General features: G+C 41.7%; 1 protein-coding gene across 5 annotated transcripts in view; it reads right to left on the reverse strand.

Annotated features, from left to right (window-relative positions):
• Positions 1–21,058, reverse strand: part of LOC121277345 (membrane protein FAM174A-like) — a 55,570-nt gene extending 34,512 nt beyond the window's left edge. For 2 of the 5 annotated variants that reach the window (XR_005942860.1, XR_005942859.1), the window contains exons 1-2: positions 20,333–21,058; positions 11,785–11,919 (exon numbers count right to left, since the gene is read on the reverse strand). Coding sequence is in view for 3 of the 5 variants with exons in the window: in XM_041186704.1 (XP_041042638.1) it covers positions 11,785–11,919; positions 20,333–20,637 (440 nt within the window). In the remaining 2 variants the exon portion in view is untranslated. The remainder of the gene's footprint in view (positions 1–11,784; positions 11,920–20,332) is intronic. The other 3 variants (XM_041186704.1, XM_041186707.1, XM_041186705.1) reach the window with 3 other exon arrangements.
• Between the last annotated feature and the right edge of the window lie 48 nt (positions 21,059–21,106).

The raw sequence follows: 21,106 nt of genomic DNA on the forward strand, positions 1-21,106 counted from the left end.
GATAGATACAACACAGAAAATATGACATATGGCATTATCTGAAAAGGTGCTGGTAACATTACACATTGTGGTCATATAAGCAATATTCTACCATCAATCCTGATACTTGAAAACTGGTTGCCTAGCAACATATTTGCTAGCAGCAGGTAGAACAGGCAGGCTCAAAAAATTCTATGGTCTGATCAGTACTTTGTCTTTATTTACACTTAAAATAGGTACCTAAATTATATTGCAAACCTGTTTTATTTTAAATAGTTTTCAAGAGATATCTTGGGAAGTATTTTGGTCAGAGCACTAAATGAACTAGATTTAGTTTGACTTACTGTGTAGCTTATAGATCAGTATCAGGTTTGAAGAGATTGGTACGGTTTAAAAAACACAGTCATTGCTTGCAGAAGTTGTGCTGCATTTATAGGTTAAATGTATATTGGTTGCAAGAGGGACCACACGCATTTGAAGTGGAAAGAAATAACATTTCATGGAAACTACTAAGAAGGTAAAACAAGGATTGTAGTATGCTTCAGGGGCTGTAGTAGAGTTTGTAGAGTAAAATACAAGGAGTAGTTTACTTACATATGTGAATGGATTGTACAAGCTGTAGAATAGTCTTAATCGTGAGAAAAAAAAAATTCTAAAGATGTTTTGGTACTCACGTTAAGTATATTCAGCAGATTGATTGCTAAATAGGGGAGGAAACATGGAAATTGTGGGGTAGGGGCATAAATTACTTTAAATACAAGTACCAACTTGTGCAGATAGATTGAAGAAATAATTTTAAAATCTATCATTAAAATATATTGTTGCTTTCAAGTTAGTCTTACAGCCTGTGGAGACTGTTCATTTAAAACTCCCCAATCACCAGGGAGTTCCTCTCTTTACTTCAGTTACTAGAATATCAACAGGTATCCCAATGGGTCTTACCTCCCCACTCCTGATCATGGCTCCAATCTTGCCGGTGCTTAACTCTAACCAGATCTTGTTGCTCCTTCCAATCATGATCGTAGAATCATAGAATGGTTACAGCAGAGAAGGTGGCCATTTGGCCCATCGTGTGGGTGCTGGCTCTCTGAAGGAGCAATTCACCTAGTACCACTTCCCCATCTTCTACCTGTAGCCCTGTATATTCTTCCTTTTTGGATAATAATCCAATCCCCTCTTGAATACCTCCTTTGAATCCACCTCTAACCACACTCTCAGGCAGTGCATTCCAGGTCTAATACAAAGGTCTACAGCTAAGACCAGTTAGTCAGAAGATCCTGGTTTCAAACTCAACTCACGATGCTTGAGCACACAGTTGAGATTAACAATTCATGGCAGAATGAGACAATCATATACTGTCTGGAGGTGCCATTTTTAAAATTGATTTTTTTAAAAACTCCCTTGATCAGTGATCCAAAACCAACTGTATCACCCCTACCACAACATGGCTGAGATTAGCTAAAATCAGCAGATTAATGATCTAACTACTGACTTTCCAGGCCTGTTCAACACAGTTTTACACCAAACAGTGCTTTTATCCATTGAGTAATTTGAAGGAAGGAGCAGTGGGTGGGGGTTGGGGGTTGGTGTGGTCTGAAAACTTTAAGGAGTTTTCAAAAAGAATTCATGAGTGCAGTATGCCTGAAAATATTGCTATTATTTAACAGGATAAATTTTGAGAGTCCTTGCATACATTAGAAGATTTGGGTTTAACTCTTTGATTTCTCACCCTGGGCAAGAGAAAAAAAAACCTAATGTTTGAAAATTATTTAATTCAACTAGAAATCCCTTGAGCCCTGAGTTTACCCATCCAGAAGCTGGGAATACTGAAAGAACACATACATTTGGTAACCTCTTCATCGTTTTGACACATTACATATCAATTTGGTTGATTCTACATTAAGGGAAGAATTTTCCCCTCATTGGGGGAGGGGGGGGGGGGGGGAGAGGGAAGAAATGCGGGAGCAGGCGCACCTCCGATCGGGGCCCCTGATCAGGGGCGCACCGCCATTTTACATGGGCGGGCCAATTAAGGCCCGCTCAGTGTGACATCTGCCAGGGAGCGCTATGTGCTCCCTGTGCGGGCAGGGGGATTCCCTCAGCCAGGAGAGCACTCTTTCACGCATGTGCACAAAAGAGTGCACTGATCTCCCTGAGGCTAAGTGCTGCCTCAGGGAGATCAGCTCTGATTTAAAACTTCTACAAAACACATTTAAAAACTTTTCCTTGCCACGTCCCCTCATGTGACACTGTCACATGAGTTGGGACATGTCAACAAGTTTTATTGAAACCTTTCATAAAGATTTAAATACCCTCATGAAACCTCAGCCCACCTGTGGATGAGGTTTCATACTTTATCCGAAGCCCGCCAGGGCTCCCAGCCTGCCCGTCAACTTAAGCTTGGACGGGCAGGTCCATTAACGATCTTAATTCGTTTTTAAATGGCTTCAATAGGCCGTTGACAGGTAGGCGGCTGCGCAGCTGACTCAGTTGCGTCCCCACCGACCAGAAAATTGAAATAATGCGGGGTGATGCCAGGAGTTCCATCTAACGTCATCACATGTCATTTTACACGTCGGCAAGCGGGCATGCCCCCGCTCGCCGACTGGAAGATCCTGCCCCCAGTTTATGCATTTGGGCTTTGCCTAGCTGAAAGCAATGCTTTAAAATAGGATTAAACTGAAATCCAAAATTACTTGTAACAGGTCAAGAAGAACAGTTACGAAACCTACAACATAAAAGACCAATAGAAACTGAAAACTAAATATTGTCTTCCTATTGTAATATTAAACATGCCAGGAAATCCGAGGTAGAATTTAAAAACTAGCTCTGTAGAAAAAGTTGTTTAGCAGAGGTACAAGGACTATCCCTGTGAACATTCCAATTATGCACTGGAGTGCTGCTTTGGGCTGCAGTAGAGTGCTTAAGTTGGAGTTTGGTGACTGAGGGAATTTAAGGGTTAATTTCTATCTAAAGTCTAGTTTTTCTTTAATTTAGCAATTAACTTTAAGTTGCTGTTTGGGGTGGAAGAAGGTGGGTTTTACTCCGGCTTTAAAACAGGATTTATACAGGCTCTTCCTGCAGCTACAACTAGTTAATTAGATAACTAGCTTAAACAGGTTTTCAGAGGCTAGGTTCAGAGATTATAAAAACAGGCCATCATACAGTTCTGACCTTGTCTGCACTGGTGTGCCACTTTGGGCTGCAGTAGAGTGCTTAAGTTGGAGTTTGGTGACTGAAGGAGTCCATGAGGAGGGAACAAGGTGATCCTTTGTGTACCGTGAGTACGGTTGGGTACGTATTTACTAATTTTATCACTTATAGTTTTTAAGGTCTTATTTTGTGGTTCATCATTTGTAAGGGCTATATTCTGTAACAATGAGGAGCAGGGAAGAAAGGCCCTAGAGTAATTGAAATTATTTGATGTTAAGTATTTTCCAAAAGGTTTAATTTAATTTAAAGGGCTAAGTCATGGCAGGAGAGCTCAAAGCCGTGGTGTGCTCTTCCTGCTCTATGTGGGAAGCTGGGAACATTTCCAGGTCCCGGGGCCAGTATGTGTGCGGGAAGTGTCTCCAGCTGCAGCTCCTGGAAGCCCGGGTTTCAGAACTGAAGCGGCGGCTGGGGACACTGTGGAGCATCTGCGAGGTGGAGAGTATCGTGGATAGCACGTATAGAGAGGTGGTCACACCGCAGGCTGACTCCACAGGCAGGAAGGGAATGGGTGACCACCAGGCAGAGCAAGAGGACTAGGCAGGCAGTGCAGGAATCTCCCATGGCTATTCCCCTGCAAAACAGATATATCACTTTGGATACTGTTGAGCAGAATGGCTTCTCAGGGGAAAGCAGCAACAGCCAAATTTGTTGCACCACAGTTGGCTCTGCTGCACAGGGGAGGAGTAAAAAGAGTGGGAATGCAATAGTTATAAGGGATTCAATTGTAAGGTGAATAGATAGGCATTTCTGTGGCCGGAAACGAGGCTCCAGGATGGTATGTTGCCTTCCTGGTGCGAGGGTCAAGCATGTCTCAGAGCGGCTACAGGACATTCTGAAGGGGGAGGGTGAACAGCCAGTGTTCGTGGTACACATTGGTACAAACGACGCAGGTAAAAAAAGGGATGAGGTCCTAAAAATAGAATATAGGGAGTTAGGAAGCAAGATGAAAAGTAGGACCTCAAAAGGTAGTGATCTCAGGTTTCCAACCAGTGCCATGTGCTAGTCAGAGTAGAAATAGCAAGATATATCGGATAAATACGTGACTGAAGAGACGGTGTGAGGGGGAGGCTTTTCAGATTCCTGGGACATTGGGACGGTTCTGGGGGAGGTGGGACCAGTACAAACTGGACGTGTTACCCCTGGGCAGGACTGGGACTGATGTTCCAGGGGGAATATTTGCTAGAGTGGTTGGAGAGGTATAAACTAAAATGGCAGGGGGATGGGAACCTATGCAAGGAGTCAGAGGAAGGGGAATCAAGGACAAGAACAAAAGACAGAAAAAGGAATAAGAAAAGTGATAGGCAGAGAAATCAAGGGCAAGAATCAAACAGGGCCTCAGTGAAAATTAGTGGGAACGGGACAAGTTATGTTAAAAAGACAAGCCTTAAGGCTTTGTGCCTTAACGCGAGGAACAATCGCAATAAATTGATGAATTAACTGTGCAAATAGACATAAACATGTATGATATAGTCGGGATTACCGAGACATGGCTGCAGGGTGACCAGGGGTGGGAACTGAACATCCGGGGGTATTCAGTATTTAGGAAGGGCAGACAAAAAGGAAAAGGTGGTGGAGTTGCACTGCTGGTTAAAGAGGAAATTAATGCAATAGAGAGGAAAGATATTAGCTTCGACGATGTGGAATCTGTATGGGTAGAGCTGAGAAATACTAAGGGACAAAAAATGTTATTGGGGGTTGTATATAGACTCCCAAACTGTAGTGGTGATGTTGGGAATGGCATTAAACAGGAAATTAGAGATACATGCAATAAAGGAACATCTGTAATTCTGGGTGGCTTTAATCTGCATATAGATTGGGAAAATCAAATTAGTAACAATACCGTAGAGGAAGAATTCCTGGAGTGTATTCCGGATGGTTTTCTGGACCAATACGTGGAGGGGCCAACTAGAGAACAGGCTATCCTAGATTGGGTATTGTGTAATGAGAAAGGACTAATTGGCAATCTAGTTGTGCGAGACCCCTTGGGGAGGAGTGACCATAATATGATAGGATCCTTCATCAAGATGGAGAGTGATGTGGTTGATTCTGAGGCTAGGGTCCTGAATCTTAATAAAGGAAACTAAGATGGTATGAGGCATGAGTTGGCTATGATGGATTGGGAAACGTTACTTAAAGGGATGATGGTGGATAGGCAATGGCAAACATTCAAAGAGTGCATGGGTGAACTGCAACAATTGTTTATTCCTGTCTAGCGCACAAGTAAAACAGGAAAGGTGGCCAAATCATGGCTTACAAGGGAAATTAGAGATAGTATTAGATCCAAGGAAGAGACATACAAATTGACCAGAAAAAACAACAGACCTGAGGATTGGGAGCAGTTTAGAATTCAGCAAATGAGGACCAAGGGATTGATAAAGAAGGGGAAAATAGAGTACGAGAGTAAGCTTCCAAGGAACTAAAAACTGATTGTAAAAGTTTCTATAGGTATGTGAAGAGAAAAAGATTGGTGAAGACAAATGTAGGTCCCTTACAGTCAGAAACAGGGGAATTTATAATGGGGAACCAAGAAATGGCTGACCAACTAAATATATACTTTGGTTCTGTCTTCACAAAAGGAGGACACTAATAACATACCATACGTTGGGGCACACAGGGTTTAGTGAAAGGGAGGAACTGAAAAGAAATCAGTATTAGTAGGGAAATGGTGTTAGGGAAATTGATGGGATTGAAGGCCGATAAATCCCCAGGGCCTGATAATCTACACCGCGGAGTCCTTAAGGAAGTGGCCCTAGAAAGAGTGGATACATTGGCAGTCATCTTCTGAGATTCTTTAGACTCTGTAACATTCCTATAGATTGGAGGGTAGCTAATGTAACCCCACTATTTAAAAAGGTAGGTAGAGAGAAAATTGGGAATTATAGATCAGTCAGCCTGGTGTCAGTAGTGGGGGAAATTCTAGAGTCCATTATAAAAGATTTAATAGCTGAACACTTGGAAAATAGTGGCAGAATCAGATAAAGTCAGCATGGATTTACAAAAGGGAAATCACGCTTGACAAATCTACTGGAAATTTTTGAGGATGTAACTGGTAGAGTTGATGAGGGAGACCCAGTGGGTGTGGTTTATTTGGACTTTCAGAAGACTTTCGACAAAGTCCCACATAAGAGATTAGCATGTAAAATTAAAGCGCATGGGATTGGGAGTAGTGTATTGAGAGGGATAGAAAATTGGTCGGCAGACAAGAAACAGAGAAGGAATAAACGGGTCTTTTTCCGATGGCAGGCAGTGACTAGTGGGGTACCACAGGGATCGGTGCTGGGGACCCCAGCTATTCACAATATATATTAATGATTTAGATGAGGGAACTAAATATAATATCTCCAAATTTGCAGATGACACAAAGCTGGGTGGGAGGGTGAGCTGTGAGGAAGATGCAGAGATGCTTCAGTGTGATTTGGACAAGTTGAGTGAGTGCGAAAATGCATGGCAGATGCAGTATAAAGTGGATAAATGTGAGGTTATACAATTTGGTAGCAAAAACAGGAAGGCTATAAATTGAGAGAGGGGAATGTGCAAAACCTGGGTATCCTCGTACACCAGTCGCTGAAGGTAAGCTTGCAAGTGCAGCAGGCGGTAATGAAGGCAAATGGTATGTTGGCTTTAGTAGTGAGAGGATTCGAGTACAGGAGCAGGGATATATTGCTGCAATTGTACAGGGCCTTTGTAATGCCACACCTGGAGTAATGTGTGCAGTTTTTGTCTTCTTATCTGAGGACAGATGTTCTTGCTATAGAGGAAGTGCAGTGAAGGTTTACCAGACTGATTCCTGGGATGGCGGGACTGACATATGAGAAGAGATTGAGTTGGTTAGGATTATATTCACTAGAGTTCAGAAGAATGAGGGTGGGGGGATCTCATAGAAACCTATAAAATTCTAACAGGACTAGACAGGGTAGATGCAGGAAGGATGTTCCCGGTGGCGGGGGAGTCCAGAACCAGGGGTCAGATTCTAAGGATACGGGGTAGACGATTTAGGACTGAGATGAGAAATTTCTCTACCCAGAGAGTGATGAGCCTATGGAATTTGCTACCACAGAAAGTAGTTGAGGCCAAAACATTGTTTGTTTTCAAGAAGGAGTTAGATATAGCTCTTGGGGCGAAAGTGATCAAAGGATATGGGGAGAAAACAGGAACAGGCTATTGAGTTGGATGATCAACCATAATCATAAATGAATGGCGGAGCAGGCTCCAAGGGCCGAATGGCCTACTCCTGCTCCTATTTTCTATGTTCCTATGGATTTGTTTAGACTACTTTAAAGACAATCGACATAATCTTCATGATGTGTTGAAACTGTATAAAGTCAGATGAGGTATGTGGGATGTAGTTGTAGATTATGAAAGTGAAGGATCACAATTGATTGGAAATTCATCGTATTTTAAAATCTACAAACCAAACTACTGGGAACCAAGCTACAGAAATTTTTTTTGCCCAATATGAAATATACATTTTCATCCTATAGAGAGAAACCCCACTTAGCTAGGTCCAGAGAGCTCAGGTGTAAGTTAGCAAGCGGCAAGATTTAAGTGTGTGCAATAGAACTGCAGCAGCTTTAACCAGCTAAAACCACAAGAGTTTACTGATACAAATTAGTAGCCAGCATTCAAACATTTGTCAAGTCAAACCCACCCATATTAAGATAACGGTGTGCTGACTTACCTGAATCGGAGTGGAAGGAATATCAGTCTACAGTAGGTCTATCTCTTCAAGCCCCTCTAGTGAGGCAGGTAGAATGCTCAATTACCTATGTTGTGGAGATCTGTGGCCTGCCTGGTTCAGATACAGGGTTATTATTCACACTCAGTTTCAATATTCCATGGCCTCAGCATTGTTCTCATAAATAAGTGACCTGGTTTGAAAGCAGAAGGGAATATATCCAAGGCTACAGATGCCAGAAAAGTACAGTGAAGAAAACAAAAGTGAAAAGGGCAGATAGATTGAGTGCGTGGAATAACACCAGATGCAGTCATGTAATGTAAGGTAATCTACTTTGGATATAAAGAAAAGCAGATGGCAAAGCACTAGGGTGTGGATGAATAGGGGGATTTAGGTACCCAAGTCAGTAAAAGCTAGTTCTCAGCTAAAATCAAGAGTATAAATTCAGTTACACAGACTACCAATCAGATCTCATTTGGAGTATTTTACTCAGTTTGGGACACAGCCCATACCCTGATGTAATAAATGCATTATTCTCAGTTTATTGCTGGATATCCAACTTATATATTCAAATACATTAAGTTTCACGGGAAAAATTGTTGATCACCTATTGTGTTGCTCATAGACAAAAACGTGAAAGTACTTTCAACGATGAATTGGTAGAAAATCTGAATTCTACCCAATTTTCTGATAAGCAGCATGTAATAGTGGTTATGAATTACCATAAACAGACAACCCTGATTGAACAAATAACCTTGCTTTTATATTTTGATTCAAGGTTGGTTTAAAAAAACAGGTTTTACGCCCAGCATGATAGAGGGAAAATTATTAATCCCGCTGAATCATGAAACAGGAAGAGGACTTTAAGTGAAAGTATACAACGTGTCACATTGTGTTCTACAATTTGCAGCGCATTATCAAAACTTAATTCAAATGGTACCACCTGCTAATCCTGAACTATTAAAGAATGCTATTAGGGGACAAGTAGGAGGAGAACAGGATAGATGATGAAGCACATGTGGAGAAAAATACTGTCACCAATGTAATAGGTCAAATAGCTCATTTAAATCCTATTACATTCTATGATTCTACGTTTTGGGAGAATGAAACAAATGCATTCCTCACTTTCCAACTGTGCCAGAGAGTTGATGCCAACAGACTAAGAGCAGCTTGTGTACATGTATATGGCATCCCAACGTTTCACAGGAGCATCATCAAACAAAATTCAACACTGAGCCATGTAAAAAGATACAAATGAAGATAACAAAAAGCCTGGTCAAGGAGATAGGTTTTAAGGAACGTCTTTAAAAGAGGAAAACAAGATGTGGAGGTGGAGAGGTTTAGTGAGGGAAGATCAGAGCTTAAGGCCTTGATAGCTGAAAGAACAGCTGCCAATGGTGGAGCAATTAAAATCGGGGATATGCAAGAGGCCAGAATTGGAGAAGCACAATATCTGGGTTGAAGGGCAGAAGGAGGTAAGAAGGGGAAAGGCATGGAGAGATTTCAAAATGAGGTGGAAAATTTTACAAATAGGGGTGTTTAACTGGGAGTGAATGCAGGTCTGTAAGCACAAAGCGAATGGGACTTGATGTGAGTTAGGACATGGGCAGCAGAATTTTGGATGGCCTTAAGTTTGAGGGTAGGAGTATGTTGGGATAGTTAAGTCTACAGGTAACAAATACATGGAAGAGGGTTTTAGCAGCAGATAAACAGAGGCAACGCTTTGGAGGTGGGAATGGGCAGTTTTAGTAATGGAATGGATATGTGGCCCATCTCGGGGTCAAACACTGCACCAAGGTTGTGAACAATTTAGTTCAGCTCCAGACTGTTGCTCCATGTCAGAATTACCTTTCTTGAAATTCTACATTCATCTGGGGTTTCAGACAGAGTTCTAGAAGTGGATTTCCCATAAGCTTTTTTTTTTAAATATCAAGACATAAAAAGGAACTTCTTTGAAATTCTCTTCCATTTCCTGGAAAAGGATGGAGTAAGTGTTCATAGGAAATAGCTTGGGAATTTCAATTTCTGGTCAGTCAACTGGAGCACTCACTTAGTTATTCAATCAAGTTAAGTGAGCTATTCCACTTGACTACTTAGTGTTTCACACTATTAGTAAATTACTGCACAATTTCACTGGTGCACTTCACAAACAATTTCATAATGCTAGAGTGCCAGAATGGAGTTTTCAACTGAACAGATCTATTGAAGTATTGGCACTTGATTGCTCCATGTCTTTCATGTATGTGCTGAAGCATTTTTTAATTTATACAATTTGAAGTACAATTTTATGTACATCTGTTTGATTAAGCAAAACATAGAAACAGAAAATAGGAGCAGGAGTAGATCATTCAGCCCTTTGAGCCTGCTCCGCCATTAAATATGATCATGGTTGATCCTCTAACAACACCATACTCCCGCTCTCTCCCCATTACTCTCGATGCCTTTAGAGTCCAGCAATCTATTTCCTCCTGAAACATATTCAGTGACTTGGCTTCCACAGCCTTTGTGGTAGAGAATTCCAGATTCACCATGCTCTGAATGAAGAAGTTCATTCTCATCTCAGTTCTAAATGGTCTATCCTGCATCCTGAGACTATGACCCCTAGTTCTAGATCTCCCAGCCAGAGGAAACATCATCCCTGCATCTAGTCTGTCCAGCCCTGTCAGAATTTTATATGTTTCAATGAGGCGCCCTCTTATTCTTCTAAAATCCAGTGATTACAGGACTAGTCAGCCCAATTTCTCCTCATATGATAATCCTGTCATCCCAGGAATCAGTCCGGTGAACAGTCGCTGCACTCCCTCTATAGGAAGTATATCCTTTCTTAGGTAAGGAGACCAAAACTGTACACAATACTCCAGGTGTGGTCTCACCAAGGCCCTGTACAGCTACAATAAGACATCCTTGCTCCTGTACTCAAGTCCTCTGGCAATGAAGGCCAAGATACTATTTGCCTTCTTAACTGCTTGCTGCATCTGCATGCTTGCTTTCAGTGATTGGTGTTAAAGGACACCCGGGTCCCTTTGTACATCAACATTTCGCAATCTATCACCATTTAAATAAATACTCAGCTATTGTTTTTCCTACCAAGGTGGATAACTTCACACTTATCCACATTGTACTGCATCTGCCATGTATTTTCCCATTCACTCAACTTGTCTAAATCACCTTGAAGGCTCTTAACCTCCTCACCATTCACATTCGCACCATGTTTTGTGTCATCAGCAAGCTTGGAAATATTGAATTTGGTTCTCTCATCCAAATCATTGATATATGTGAATAGCTGGGGCCCAAGCGCCAATCCTTGTGGTGCCCCACTAGTCACGGCCTGGCATTCCAAAAAATACCCATTTCTTCCTACTCTGTTTCCAGCCTGCTAACCAATTCTCAATCCAAGTCAATATATTAAGCCCAATCCCACGTGCTTTAATTTTGCACACTAACCTCTTATGTGGGAAAATACGTTAATCTTATATCCTGCTAACTTAAAAATAAAAAGCATCATATTCAGTTTTTCATTTCTATGCTTAGCAGTAAATTAAGAGAAAATTGTGAGGGAACGGCAACTGAAGCCCCCACCCACCCCGCCCCGCCATCACCACCAAAAGCCTAAATTGAGAGAAATCTGTAAATGTCAGTTTTTATTTTGAATATCACTAAAGCTCAAGAAAGTAAGCAAGGGACTAAGACAGACAATTAAGGTAAATGGCAGCCCTGAATTACTTATACGGTTCTTGGATAACGCTTTTATCAAAAACAATGATAAGTGATCAGTTTTTCTTTTTCCATTAATCGGAGTCTTGCATATGGTTACAATATGATTTTGGACACTAAACTAAGAGAGCCAACTAATTTACTAACTTCATAGATTGTTTTTTTTTTCATTAAATAGAGCATATATTTGATTAATCGCTCACCTTCTTGAATGATGTACATCAAATAATGTATCATCCTCATCATCATCGTCTTGATCTAAAGGCCTCATTTCCATGTTTTCTAGATTTGTGTTCAGTATACCATACTTGCGGTTTTTTCTGTTAATCCTTCTCATCCTAAATTAAAATGAGAAATTATTGTAAACATCTCATATAGATCACAAAATAGCAGCAGTTAATTTTGGCTATATTGTTAGCGTCAAATAGATGTCATAATACAGGACATTCATCAGTGATAGCTCTTTCAATTCTGCAGAGCATTTGGATATTTGACAGCAAGCTCCCTGTGCTGCTATGGCATCACCAAGAGCCAGGCAACAAATGACACAATGTACTTTGGGAGCAATTCAGACATGCAACTCAGCTCAGTTTAGGCTCAATCTAAATGTCTGGTATTTTGCTCCTTTGTTAGTAAAATTGCACTAAACATTGTAGTAATGTAATATCTCTATGTAAATAACATTTTTCCAGAAAGACCTCACAAGATTGATTGTCTGATTTTCAATAAGTATATATAATGCAACTTCTGCAAACATACAAAGGTTCTGACAAGTGGAACTGCCACTGAAGTCTAGAAGAGCGTTATCCAGGAACCGTATAAGTAATTCAGGGCTGCCATTTACCTTAATTGTCTGTCTTAGTCCCTTGCTTACTTTCCTGAGCTTTAGTAATATTCAAAATAAAAACTGACATTTACAGATTTCTCTCAATTTAGGCTTTTGGTGGTGATGGTGGGGCGGGGGGGTGGGGGGCTTCAGTTGCTTTTCCCTCACAATTTTCTCTTAATTTACTGCTAAGCATAGAAATGAAAAACTGAATATGATGCTTTTTATTTTTAAGTTAGCAGGACATAAGATTAATGTATTTGCTGGACCAACCATGCGTTCTAATGTACAGAAAAACGCCTAGGAGAAAATTTGTGGGACTCAAGCACTCAAGATTGAATTGCTGAGCTCCACACAACTGGAAGTGGACACAGTATGGTATAGATTCACAATTTAAACATGGCTTATAACAAACTCTTGGATTTAACAATCTTAATGGCAAGATCTGATGTTGTCAGTAGAAATCTGCCTAGTTCCGACACAGTAATGCGGCTTAAGCCAGGCTAATAGAAACATAACATAGTAGCGCAAATCTCACATTACATATCCAGTCATCGACTGATAGGACAACCCACCATTTTCTCACAAACCACATGAAGCAGTGGGTCTGAGGAGGCAAACGAAAGCAAGAATGAGAGTATGAGGCAGTTGGCCCAGGGCACTGTCTTATAAATCAAATAGCATTTGCACTCTTATTAGCTTCAAGTTTTCTTGCATCCTAGCTACATCTTCAAAATTCTTGCACGTCTAAAGCCTACCCACCTCCTCACACTACCTCTTTTTACATGTCACCTTAGCAAAACCTCCCCCGATGTAATCTACAAAACCCCCTTCACTTATCCCCCAAGCTCGGAACTTCCTCCATTCTTCCAGTAAAGAATTTGTCCAGGTGGAAAAATCCCTCCCAATCTTAGATACCTGACATCCTGGTTTGGAATTTCCTGATATGATCACATTAGATAATCCAACTGTTGTATGAGTATCACAGAAGTAAAGCAGTAACTATGATATTCGATGGGAATCCCTGAGATGAGCAAAAGTGAGGCAGAGTAGACAGCTGACTCATGGAACAACCCACATTTAGGTCATGAGATATATTATATCTTTACTGGAAATTCAACCTACCAAGATATAAAAAGTATACACACAAAAAAATGTAAATATGCAAATTAAAAGTGCTGCACAAGGAAACAGTTTAATTTTTCTAAAAAAAAATACAGCCACTCACTATGTCAAACATGCCAAATTTTAGCCCTGAATACAATTATATTAGGTTTTGGGATGTATGCCAAACATTCTGTTCCACATCCTTTCCCCCCCACCCCCGACAATAAATTACCGTAATTGTGATTCAAAATTAAGAGCTACGTCACCCATGTATGAAAGGGACAGGTTGAACTTTAACTGTTTAAGCTTTGTCATGTTTATACATCATTTCATACTTGACAAGATTACTGCCTTTAATTTCTCCTATTCCCCCATTCTTTAATAAAATTAACAGTTGCTTCAGCAAATCAAATGTGGCGTTTTAACCTTTAAACTACCAGCAGATTCAAGGAAACTGATGGGTTTTCATGACAATCAACAATGGTTTCATGGTCATCTTTAGACTAATTCCAGATATTTATTTAATTCAAATTCCACCATCTGCCATAGTGGGATTCAAACCCAGGTCCCCCAGAGCATTACCCCTGGGTCTCTGGATTACTGGTCCAGTGACAACACCACTATGCCACCTCCCCTAAAATTTTTTACTCACAGAAGTTGCTGGAAGTGCAAGCTTGTAACTTTGCAGTGAGGGCAACAGTGCATCTGGGACAAAAACAAAAATACCTGGAAAAACTCAGCAGGTCTGGCAGCATCTGTGGAGAGGAACACAGTTAACGTTTCGTTTCCGAATGACCCTCCAACAGAACTAAGTAAAAATAGAAAAGAGGTGAAATATAAGTTGGTTTAAGTTGGTGCATCTGGGACCTTGGTGAACAAAGGATAAACCCGTGGATCTCCATAACCAATGAAATTATAAGATTAGAAATAAACAGGGCAAGGACCGAGGAGGAGGATGAATTTGAGTGGGTGAATTCAATGTCAAATCAGATAGAGAAATAAAGAGAAGGAAAGAAAGATAGGATTAACAGAATGAAAAAAAGAGACAAAGGAAAATTTAAAAAAAGTAAATTTCATTTTTAAAATCTCCAAATAATTATAACCTGAAGCAATAAGACCCCATACTTTTAATTGTTCACTTTCAGAGCAAGAAAGGTTGAAAATCAGTCATTAATAATTGTCATTAAGAGGGTACTAATAATAAGGTACGCTATTAATTATAGGAATTAACTTTATGGCATTTTTAATGGGCAATTAGTGTGCAAATACAACAACTTCATCAAAAATCACAGGGAAGGACGAGATGCAGATCTCATGAAACAGCTTCTTCTTATCGTGTCCACGGACAGTCTATACACGGCCCAGCCAGAAATGGACACATTTTTGCGCCTTGTTGTTGAATTCGGCAAGATCTGCAACAGTGCAGGGTTCCTCTAGCAATAAGCATTGCAGGAGATTTTGCATAGTCTGTGGCTCAGTTCCACGTTCACAAGTTGTCAGGCTGGTTCTATATCCCCATTTGCTTAGTGACACCTTTGAATGACCTACACCAGTCCTAATCTGTTAAGGCACTTCCAGGTTGCCCAGTTGCAATTAGCTCCTGGGGGAAGGCTTTCATCCGGTAGAATTTCCATCGCTGGGGGTTGTTCGAGACTGGTGAGCCGGTCTTTCCACAAGGCAATGCGGGCTTCAGATGGGATTGATTGTAACGGAACAACCCTGTTCATGAAGCTCTTCCTTGACTTTAGGTGGCTGGGTGTAGGTGTATGACAATGGAGAGGGTGCCTCTCATCTGATGTTTGACGGAGTTGCTCTTTCTTGCTGGCTATCATTCTTCTTATATCAGGGGGAGCGATACCCGCCAAGATATATCGGCCGTTGGTGTTTGTTGGTTTCAAACAACTTGTGATAAGTCGGCAGCTTGCATTCAGAACAGCATCCATCTTCTTAGCATGAGTAGATATTTCCCATGCAGGGCAGGCGTATTCGGCAGCGGAAAAGCAAAGAGCAAGTACACTGGTTCGCAAACTAACAGCGGAGCAGTGCAAATGCAAGCAGGTTGACAGGACAAGGGATAGTTTACCATGATCACAGTCACAAAGGATGTTATTTGTGACTTTGACAAGGGCTATTTCAGTATTGTGCCAGGGACAGCAACCTGATTGGGGGGATTAAAAAAGAGAGTTCCAGGAAAGATGCCATAGATTTGAGAGGTGACAACAATTTTAAGGACTGAGAGTAAAGGAAATTTTACGATGGGACAGTAGTATGCAAAGGCAGGGGGTCAAGGGTAAGGTTTTTTCAGATGGGTGATTATGGCAGATTTCAATGTGAGTCGGACAGTATCTGAGGCAAAAGAATCATTGACAATATCAGTTAACTTGAGGGCCAAAGAGGCAATTTCTGTGATCAGCAGTTTGGTGGAAATAGTGCCAAGGGAACAAAATGTCAGTCTAATGGACGAGATGAACTCAGAAAAGGGAGATAGAAGAGAAAATAGAAAAAAAACAATTAGAGCTCAGATAGGACAGGGGACAACCGTAGGGGAAATTTGGCCTGATGAAATAGGGGAAGGAGGAAGTTGACTAATAGCCTTAATCTTAATGACAATGTAGTTTTCGCACTTATTGGCAAAACTCTCACCACGAAAAGAGAGTGAATACTAAGGCAATTAGTGCTTTCAAGAGAGAGAAATTTTTGTTAGGCAAGGGTATCAAAGGATGTGGATTAAACAGGTAAATGGAGTTTAGGTGCAGATCAGCCATGATCTCAGTGAATAGCTCAAGGGGAAGAATGGCCTACTCTTTCCTATTCCTTACAAAAAGGAGAAAAGACTCATATAGTTTATATAGTGTCGTTCACAGCAACGGGACAGCGCTTTACAGCCGATGAATTACTTTTGAAGTGTAGTCACTGTTGTAATGTAGGAAATGTAGCAGCCAATTTGCATACAAGAAGCTCCCACAAACAGCAAGGTGATAATGACGGATTATCTGTTTTTGAGATGTTGACTGAGGAATAAATATTGGCCAGGACACCAGAGATAACTCCCTTGCCCTTCTTCAAAATTGTGCCCTGGAATCTTCTGCACCCACCTGAAAGGATTGACAGGGCCTTGGTTTAATGTTTCATCCGAAAGATAGCACTCCCTCAGTACTACAATGAAGTGTCAGCTTAGATTGTGCTCAAGTTATGGAGTGGGACTTGAGAACCCACTAGTGCTACCAACTGAGCAATGGCTGTCCTGAATGATCCTGAGCTGTAACATCAGAATAGTATATTATTTTGAAGTGGCTGTCAACAACGCAGCTGACCTTCCTCATTGATATGGGCACAATGACAATTTACAACTACTGACACCGCAGCTAGCCTGCATCACCCTAATGACACCATATAATTCAGGGAAAGCAAGTTTCAAGACTAGTGGTTAGTGTCTGTGTTAGGGAAGGGTTAGTGGTTATTGTTGGTACTATTTTTCTTATTATTACCAACAGCAGATATCATTGCTTATGGGTCATTCTTGTGGTTTGTATATTCTTAGCTTTACTCAAGAAAGATCTCGAGCGTGCAATGTCTAATGTTGGCAGCTCTCAATAAAATTATTCCACTTAAAGGGTGGATGACTGTGTATATAACTGGTGATTGGAGAAACTGCTTGTGCCATTTTGCCTCTTCCCATATCCATCATTGCAATTAAGTTCTGATCCTAAATCTCAACATAAAGCCTGTTACCATCCAAGTTACTGGTGGACCTGCTATGCTTCCAACATTTCAGAGACCCAAAGTATTCTATAGACATATAAATAATAAATAGGTGCTAAAAGGTGGAGTAGGGCCAATTAGGGGTCAAGAAGGGAATTTACACATGGAGGAATTTAGGGAGACAGTGACATAGTGGTAATGCCGCTGGACAAATAATCCAGAAGCCCAGGCTAACGTGCTGAGGACATGGATTCAAATCCCACCACAGCAGCTGGTAGAATTTGAATTCAGTTAATAAATCTGGAATACAAAGCTAGTCTCAGTGATGGTGACCATGAAACTATCATCAGTTGTCGTAAAAACCCAGATGGATCATTAATGTCCTTTAGGGAAAGAAATCTGCCATCCTTACCTGGTCTGGCCTACATGTGACCCCAGATCCACAGCAATGTGGTTGATTCTTAACTGCCCTCTGAAATGGCCCAGCAAGCTACTCAATTCAAGGGCAATTAGGGATGGGCAACAAATGCTGGTCTTGCCAGTGACACCCACATCCCATGAAAGAATAAGTAAAAAAAAAAGGCAGGGAAATAGCTGAGGTACTAAATGATAAGTCACCATGACCAGATGAGATGCGTCCAAGGATATGGAAGAAACAGTGTGCAGAGACACTAGCTACAATTTTTCAGTCTTACTTAGACCCAGGGGTGGTGCCAGAGGACTGGAGAATTGCAAACATAACAGCCTTGTTCAAAAAAGGGTGTAAAGAAAAGCCCAGCAACTACAGGCCAGTCAGTTTAACTTCGCAGGTGAGGAACTTCTGGAAACAAATTAATAGTCACAAGGACAAGTATGGATTAATTCAGGAAAGCCAGCATGGAGTTGTTAAGGGTAAATCGTGTTTAACTAACTTGCTGCAGTTTTTTTAAAGAGATAACAGAAAGGGTTAATGAGAGTGATGCTGTTGACGTGGTGCACGTGGACTTCCAGAAGACCATAAGTCATAGGAGCAGAAGGAGGCCATTCAGCCCATTAAGTTTGCTCCACCATTTAATGAGACCATGGCTGATCTGACAATCCTCATCTTCACTTTCCTGCCCTAACTCCATAACCCTTGATTCCCTTCCTGATTAAAAATCAGTCTATCTCAGTCTTGAATATACTTAATGACCAGCCTCTACAGCCCTCTGTGGTAAAGAATTCCACAGATTGACTACCCTCAGAAGAAATTCCTCCACATCTCTGTTTTAAATGGGCACCCACTTACTCTGAGATTATGCCCACTGGTCCTAGACTCTCCCACAAGGGGAAAACAATCTTTCAGCATCTACCATGTCAAGCCCCCCAAGAATCTCATGTTTCAATAATGTCGCCTCTCATTCTTCTAAACTCCAATGAGTACAGGCCCAACCTACTCAACCTCTCCTCATAAGAAATTCCCTCCATACCCAAGATCAACCTAGCGAACCTTCTCTGGACTGCCTCCAATGCCAGTATAGCTTTCCTTAAATAAGGGGACCAAAACTGTTCACAGTATCCTAGGTATGGTGTAACTAGTGCCTTATATAGTTTTAGCAAGACTTCCCCATTTTTATATTCCATTTCCTTTGAATTAAAGGCCAACATTCTATTTGCCTTACCTGTTGAACTAGTATGCTAGCTTATTGGGATTCATGAACAATGACTCCCAAATTCCTCTGTGCTGAAGCCTTTCTCCATTTAAATAATATTCAGCTTCTCTATTCTTCCTGTCAAAGTGCATAACCTCACATTTTCCCACATTATATTCCACCTGCCAAGTTTATGCCCACTCACTCAACCTTCCTATATCCCCTCTGTAGACTCCTTGTGTCACCCTCACCACCTGCTTTCCCACTTATTTTTCTGTCATCTGCAAACTTGGCAATAGTACAGAAGACATTTGATAAAGTGCTGCACAACAGACTTATAAGCAAAGTTATAGCTCATGAAATAAAAGGGACAGTAGCAACATACATACAAGATTAGCTAAATGACAAGAAACAAAGTAGTGGTTAATGGATGTTTTTGCTCTGCAGGAGGATTTGTAGTGGCGTTCCCCAGGGTTCAGTGTTGGGACCCTTGCTCTTCCGAATATATTTTAATGATTTTATGTACAGGGCACAATTTCAAAAATTTCAGATGGTACAAAATTTGAAAGCATCGTAAAGTGTGAGGATAGTGTAGAACTTCAAAAGGACATAGTGAAGTTGGTAGAATGGATGGAGTGGACAAGTGGCAGATGAAATTAAATGAAGAGAAATATGAAGTAATTCATTTTGGTAGGAAAAACACAGAAAAACAATATAAAGGTAAGTCTAAATGGGATGGAGGGGCAAAGGGACCTGGATGTATATGTCATAAGTCATTGAAGATAGCAGGAGAGGTTGAGAGCATGGTTAATAAAGTATACAGTATCCCAGGCTTTATTAATAACGGCATAGAGTACAAGAGAAAGGAGGTTATTTTAAACTTATACATAATGCTGGTTTGGCCTCAACTGGAGTGTAGTGTCCAGTTTTTGGCACATTACTTTAGGAATGATATGAAGGCACTGGTGAGAATGCAAAAGAGACTCAAGAATGGCTGCAGGGATGCGGAAGTTATGTAGATAGACTGGAGAAGTTGGGACTGTTTTCCTTGGAGGAGAAGGTTGATAGGAGATTTGATAGTGTGAGGGGTCTGTACAAAGGGATAGGAAAAAACTGTTCCCACTGGTGGAAGGATCAAGAAGCAGAGGGCGCAGAATTAAGACAATTGGCATAAGGAGCAATGGACACATGAGAAGAAACATTTTCTTGCAGCAAGTGAAGATCTGGAATGTGCTGCCTTGAGACTGTGGTGGAGGCAGGTTCAACCAAGGCATTCAAATGGAGATTGGAAGAAATAATGTGCAGGGTGGGAGAATGGTACTAGGTGAATTGCTCATTTGGAGAGCTGGCACAAATAGGATGGACTGAATGACCTCCTTTTGTGCTATAACAATTCTGTGATTTCTTATTATGGTAGGCTACTGCTTCTCCTCTCACACTGAGCTGTCATCGAAGTACTAACATTAAACAGGGTCACTGCTCCACCTGGGAACCGCTCCCCCTCACCTGATGGTTCTCACCACGAAGTAGATGACGACCAGGGCGGTGACAACGACCAGCACATACAGGGCCCGCTGGATCATCATGGTCTGTTCTGCAGAGGTCTCATGGTACTTGCCACCCTTGGTCTCCACTCTCGCCTCCTGCCCGGTGCTGTTGCTACTGCTGTTGGCTTGGTGACCCTGGACCAGGAGGGTGCCGGTCCTGTTTTCTTGCTGCTTCATGGACACCCGCGTACCCAGCACCGCATGTCCAGCCCACATCAGAAGCCAGAGCCAAAGCAGCCGAGGCCCGCACAGCCTCCGACACATAACAGAATGACGGCCAAAAACTCAGTGTGAAGCCGGCCTTCCACCGCGTCTCCGACTAAAGCCTCGGCCTCCCACCGTTAATGGGCGGGCGCGAGCGAGCGGTGACGTCAGCGAACCCGGAACTGGCGCCGATTGTTTGTTTCACCTGAGAATTCGACACATGGAGGGAGCACGGGGCGGGCCGCCCGCCCACCTACCCACCTCAACACGTCCCCGTCCCGGAGAGAGTACGGGGCGGGCCGCTGTATCTCAACACATCCCCGTCTGGGAGAGAGGACAGGACACAGCAATGCAGTTGACTCTTACACGCCCTCTGAAATGGCCTAGCGATCCACTCAGTTGTACCAAACTGCTACAAAGTTCAAAAAAGTAATTAAATCAGATGGACCACCAAGTATCGACCTCAGCACCAGAAACAACTACGCCAACTCTGTCCTGATGATCCTGCAAACTCCTCCTTACTAATATC

Source organism: Carcharodon carcharias, chromosome 4 (genome assembly GCF_017639515.1).
Source record: "Carcharodon carcharias isolate sCarCar2 chromosome 4, sCarCar2.pri, whole genome shotgun sequence".
NCBI classification, from domain to species: Eukaryota; Metazoa; Chordata; class Chondrichthyes; order Lamniformes; family Lamnidae; genus Carcharodon; species Carcharodon carcharias.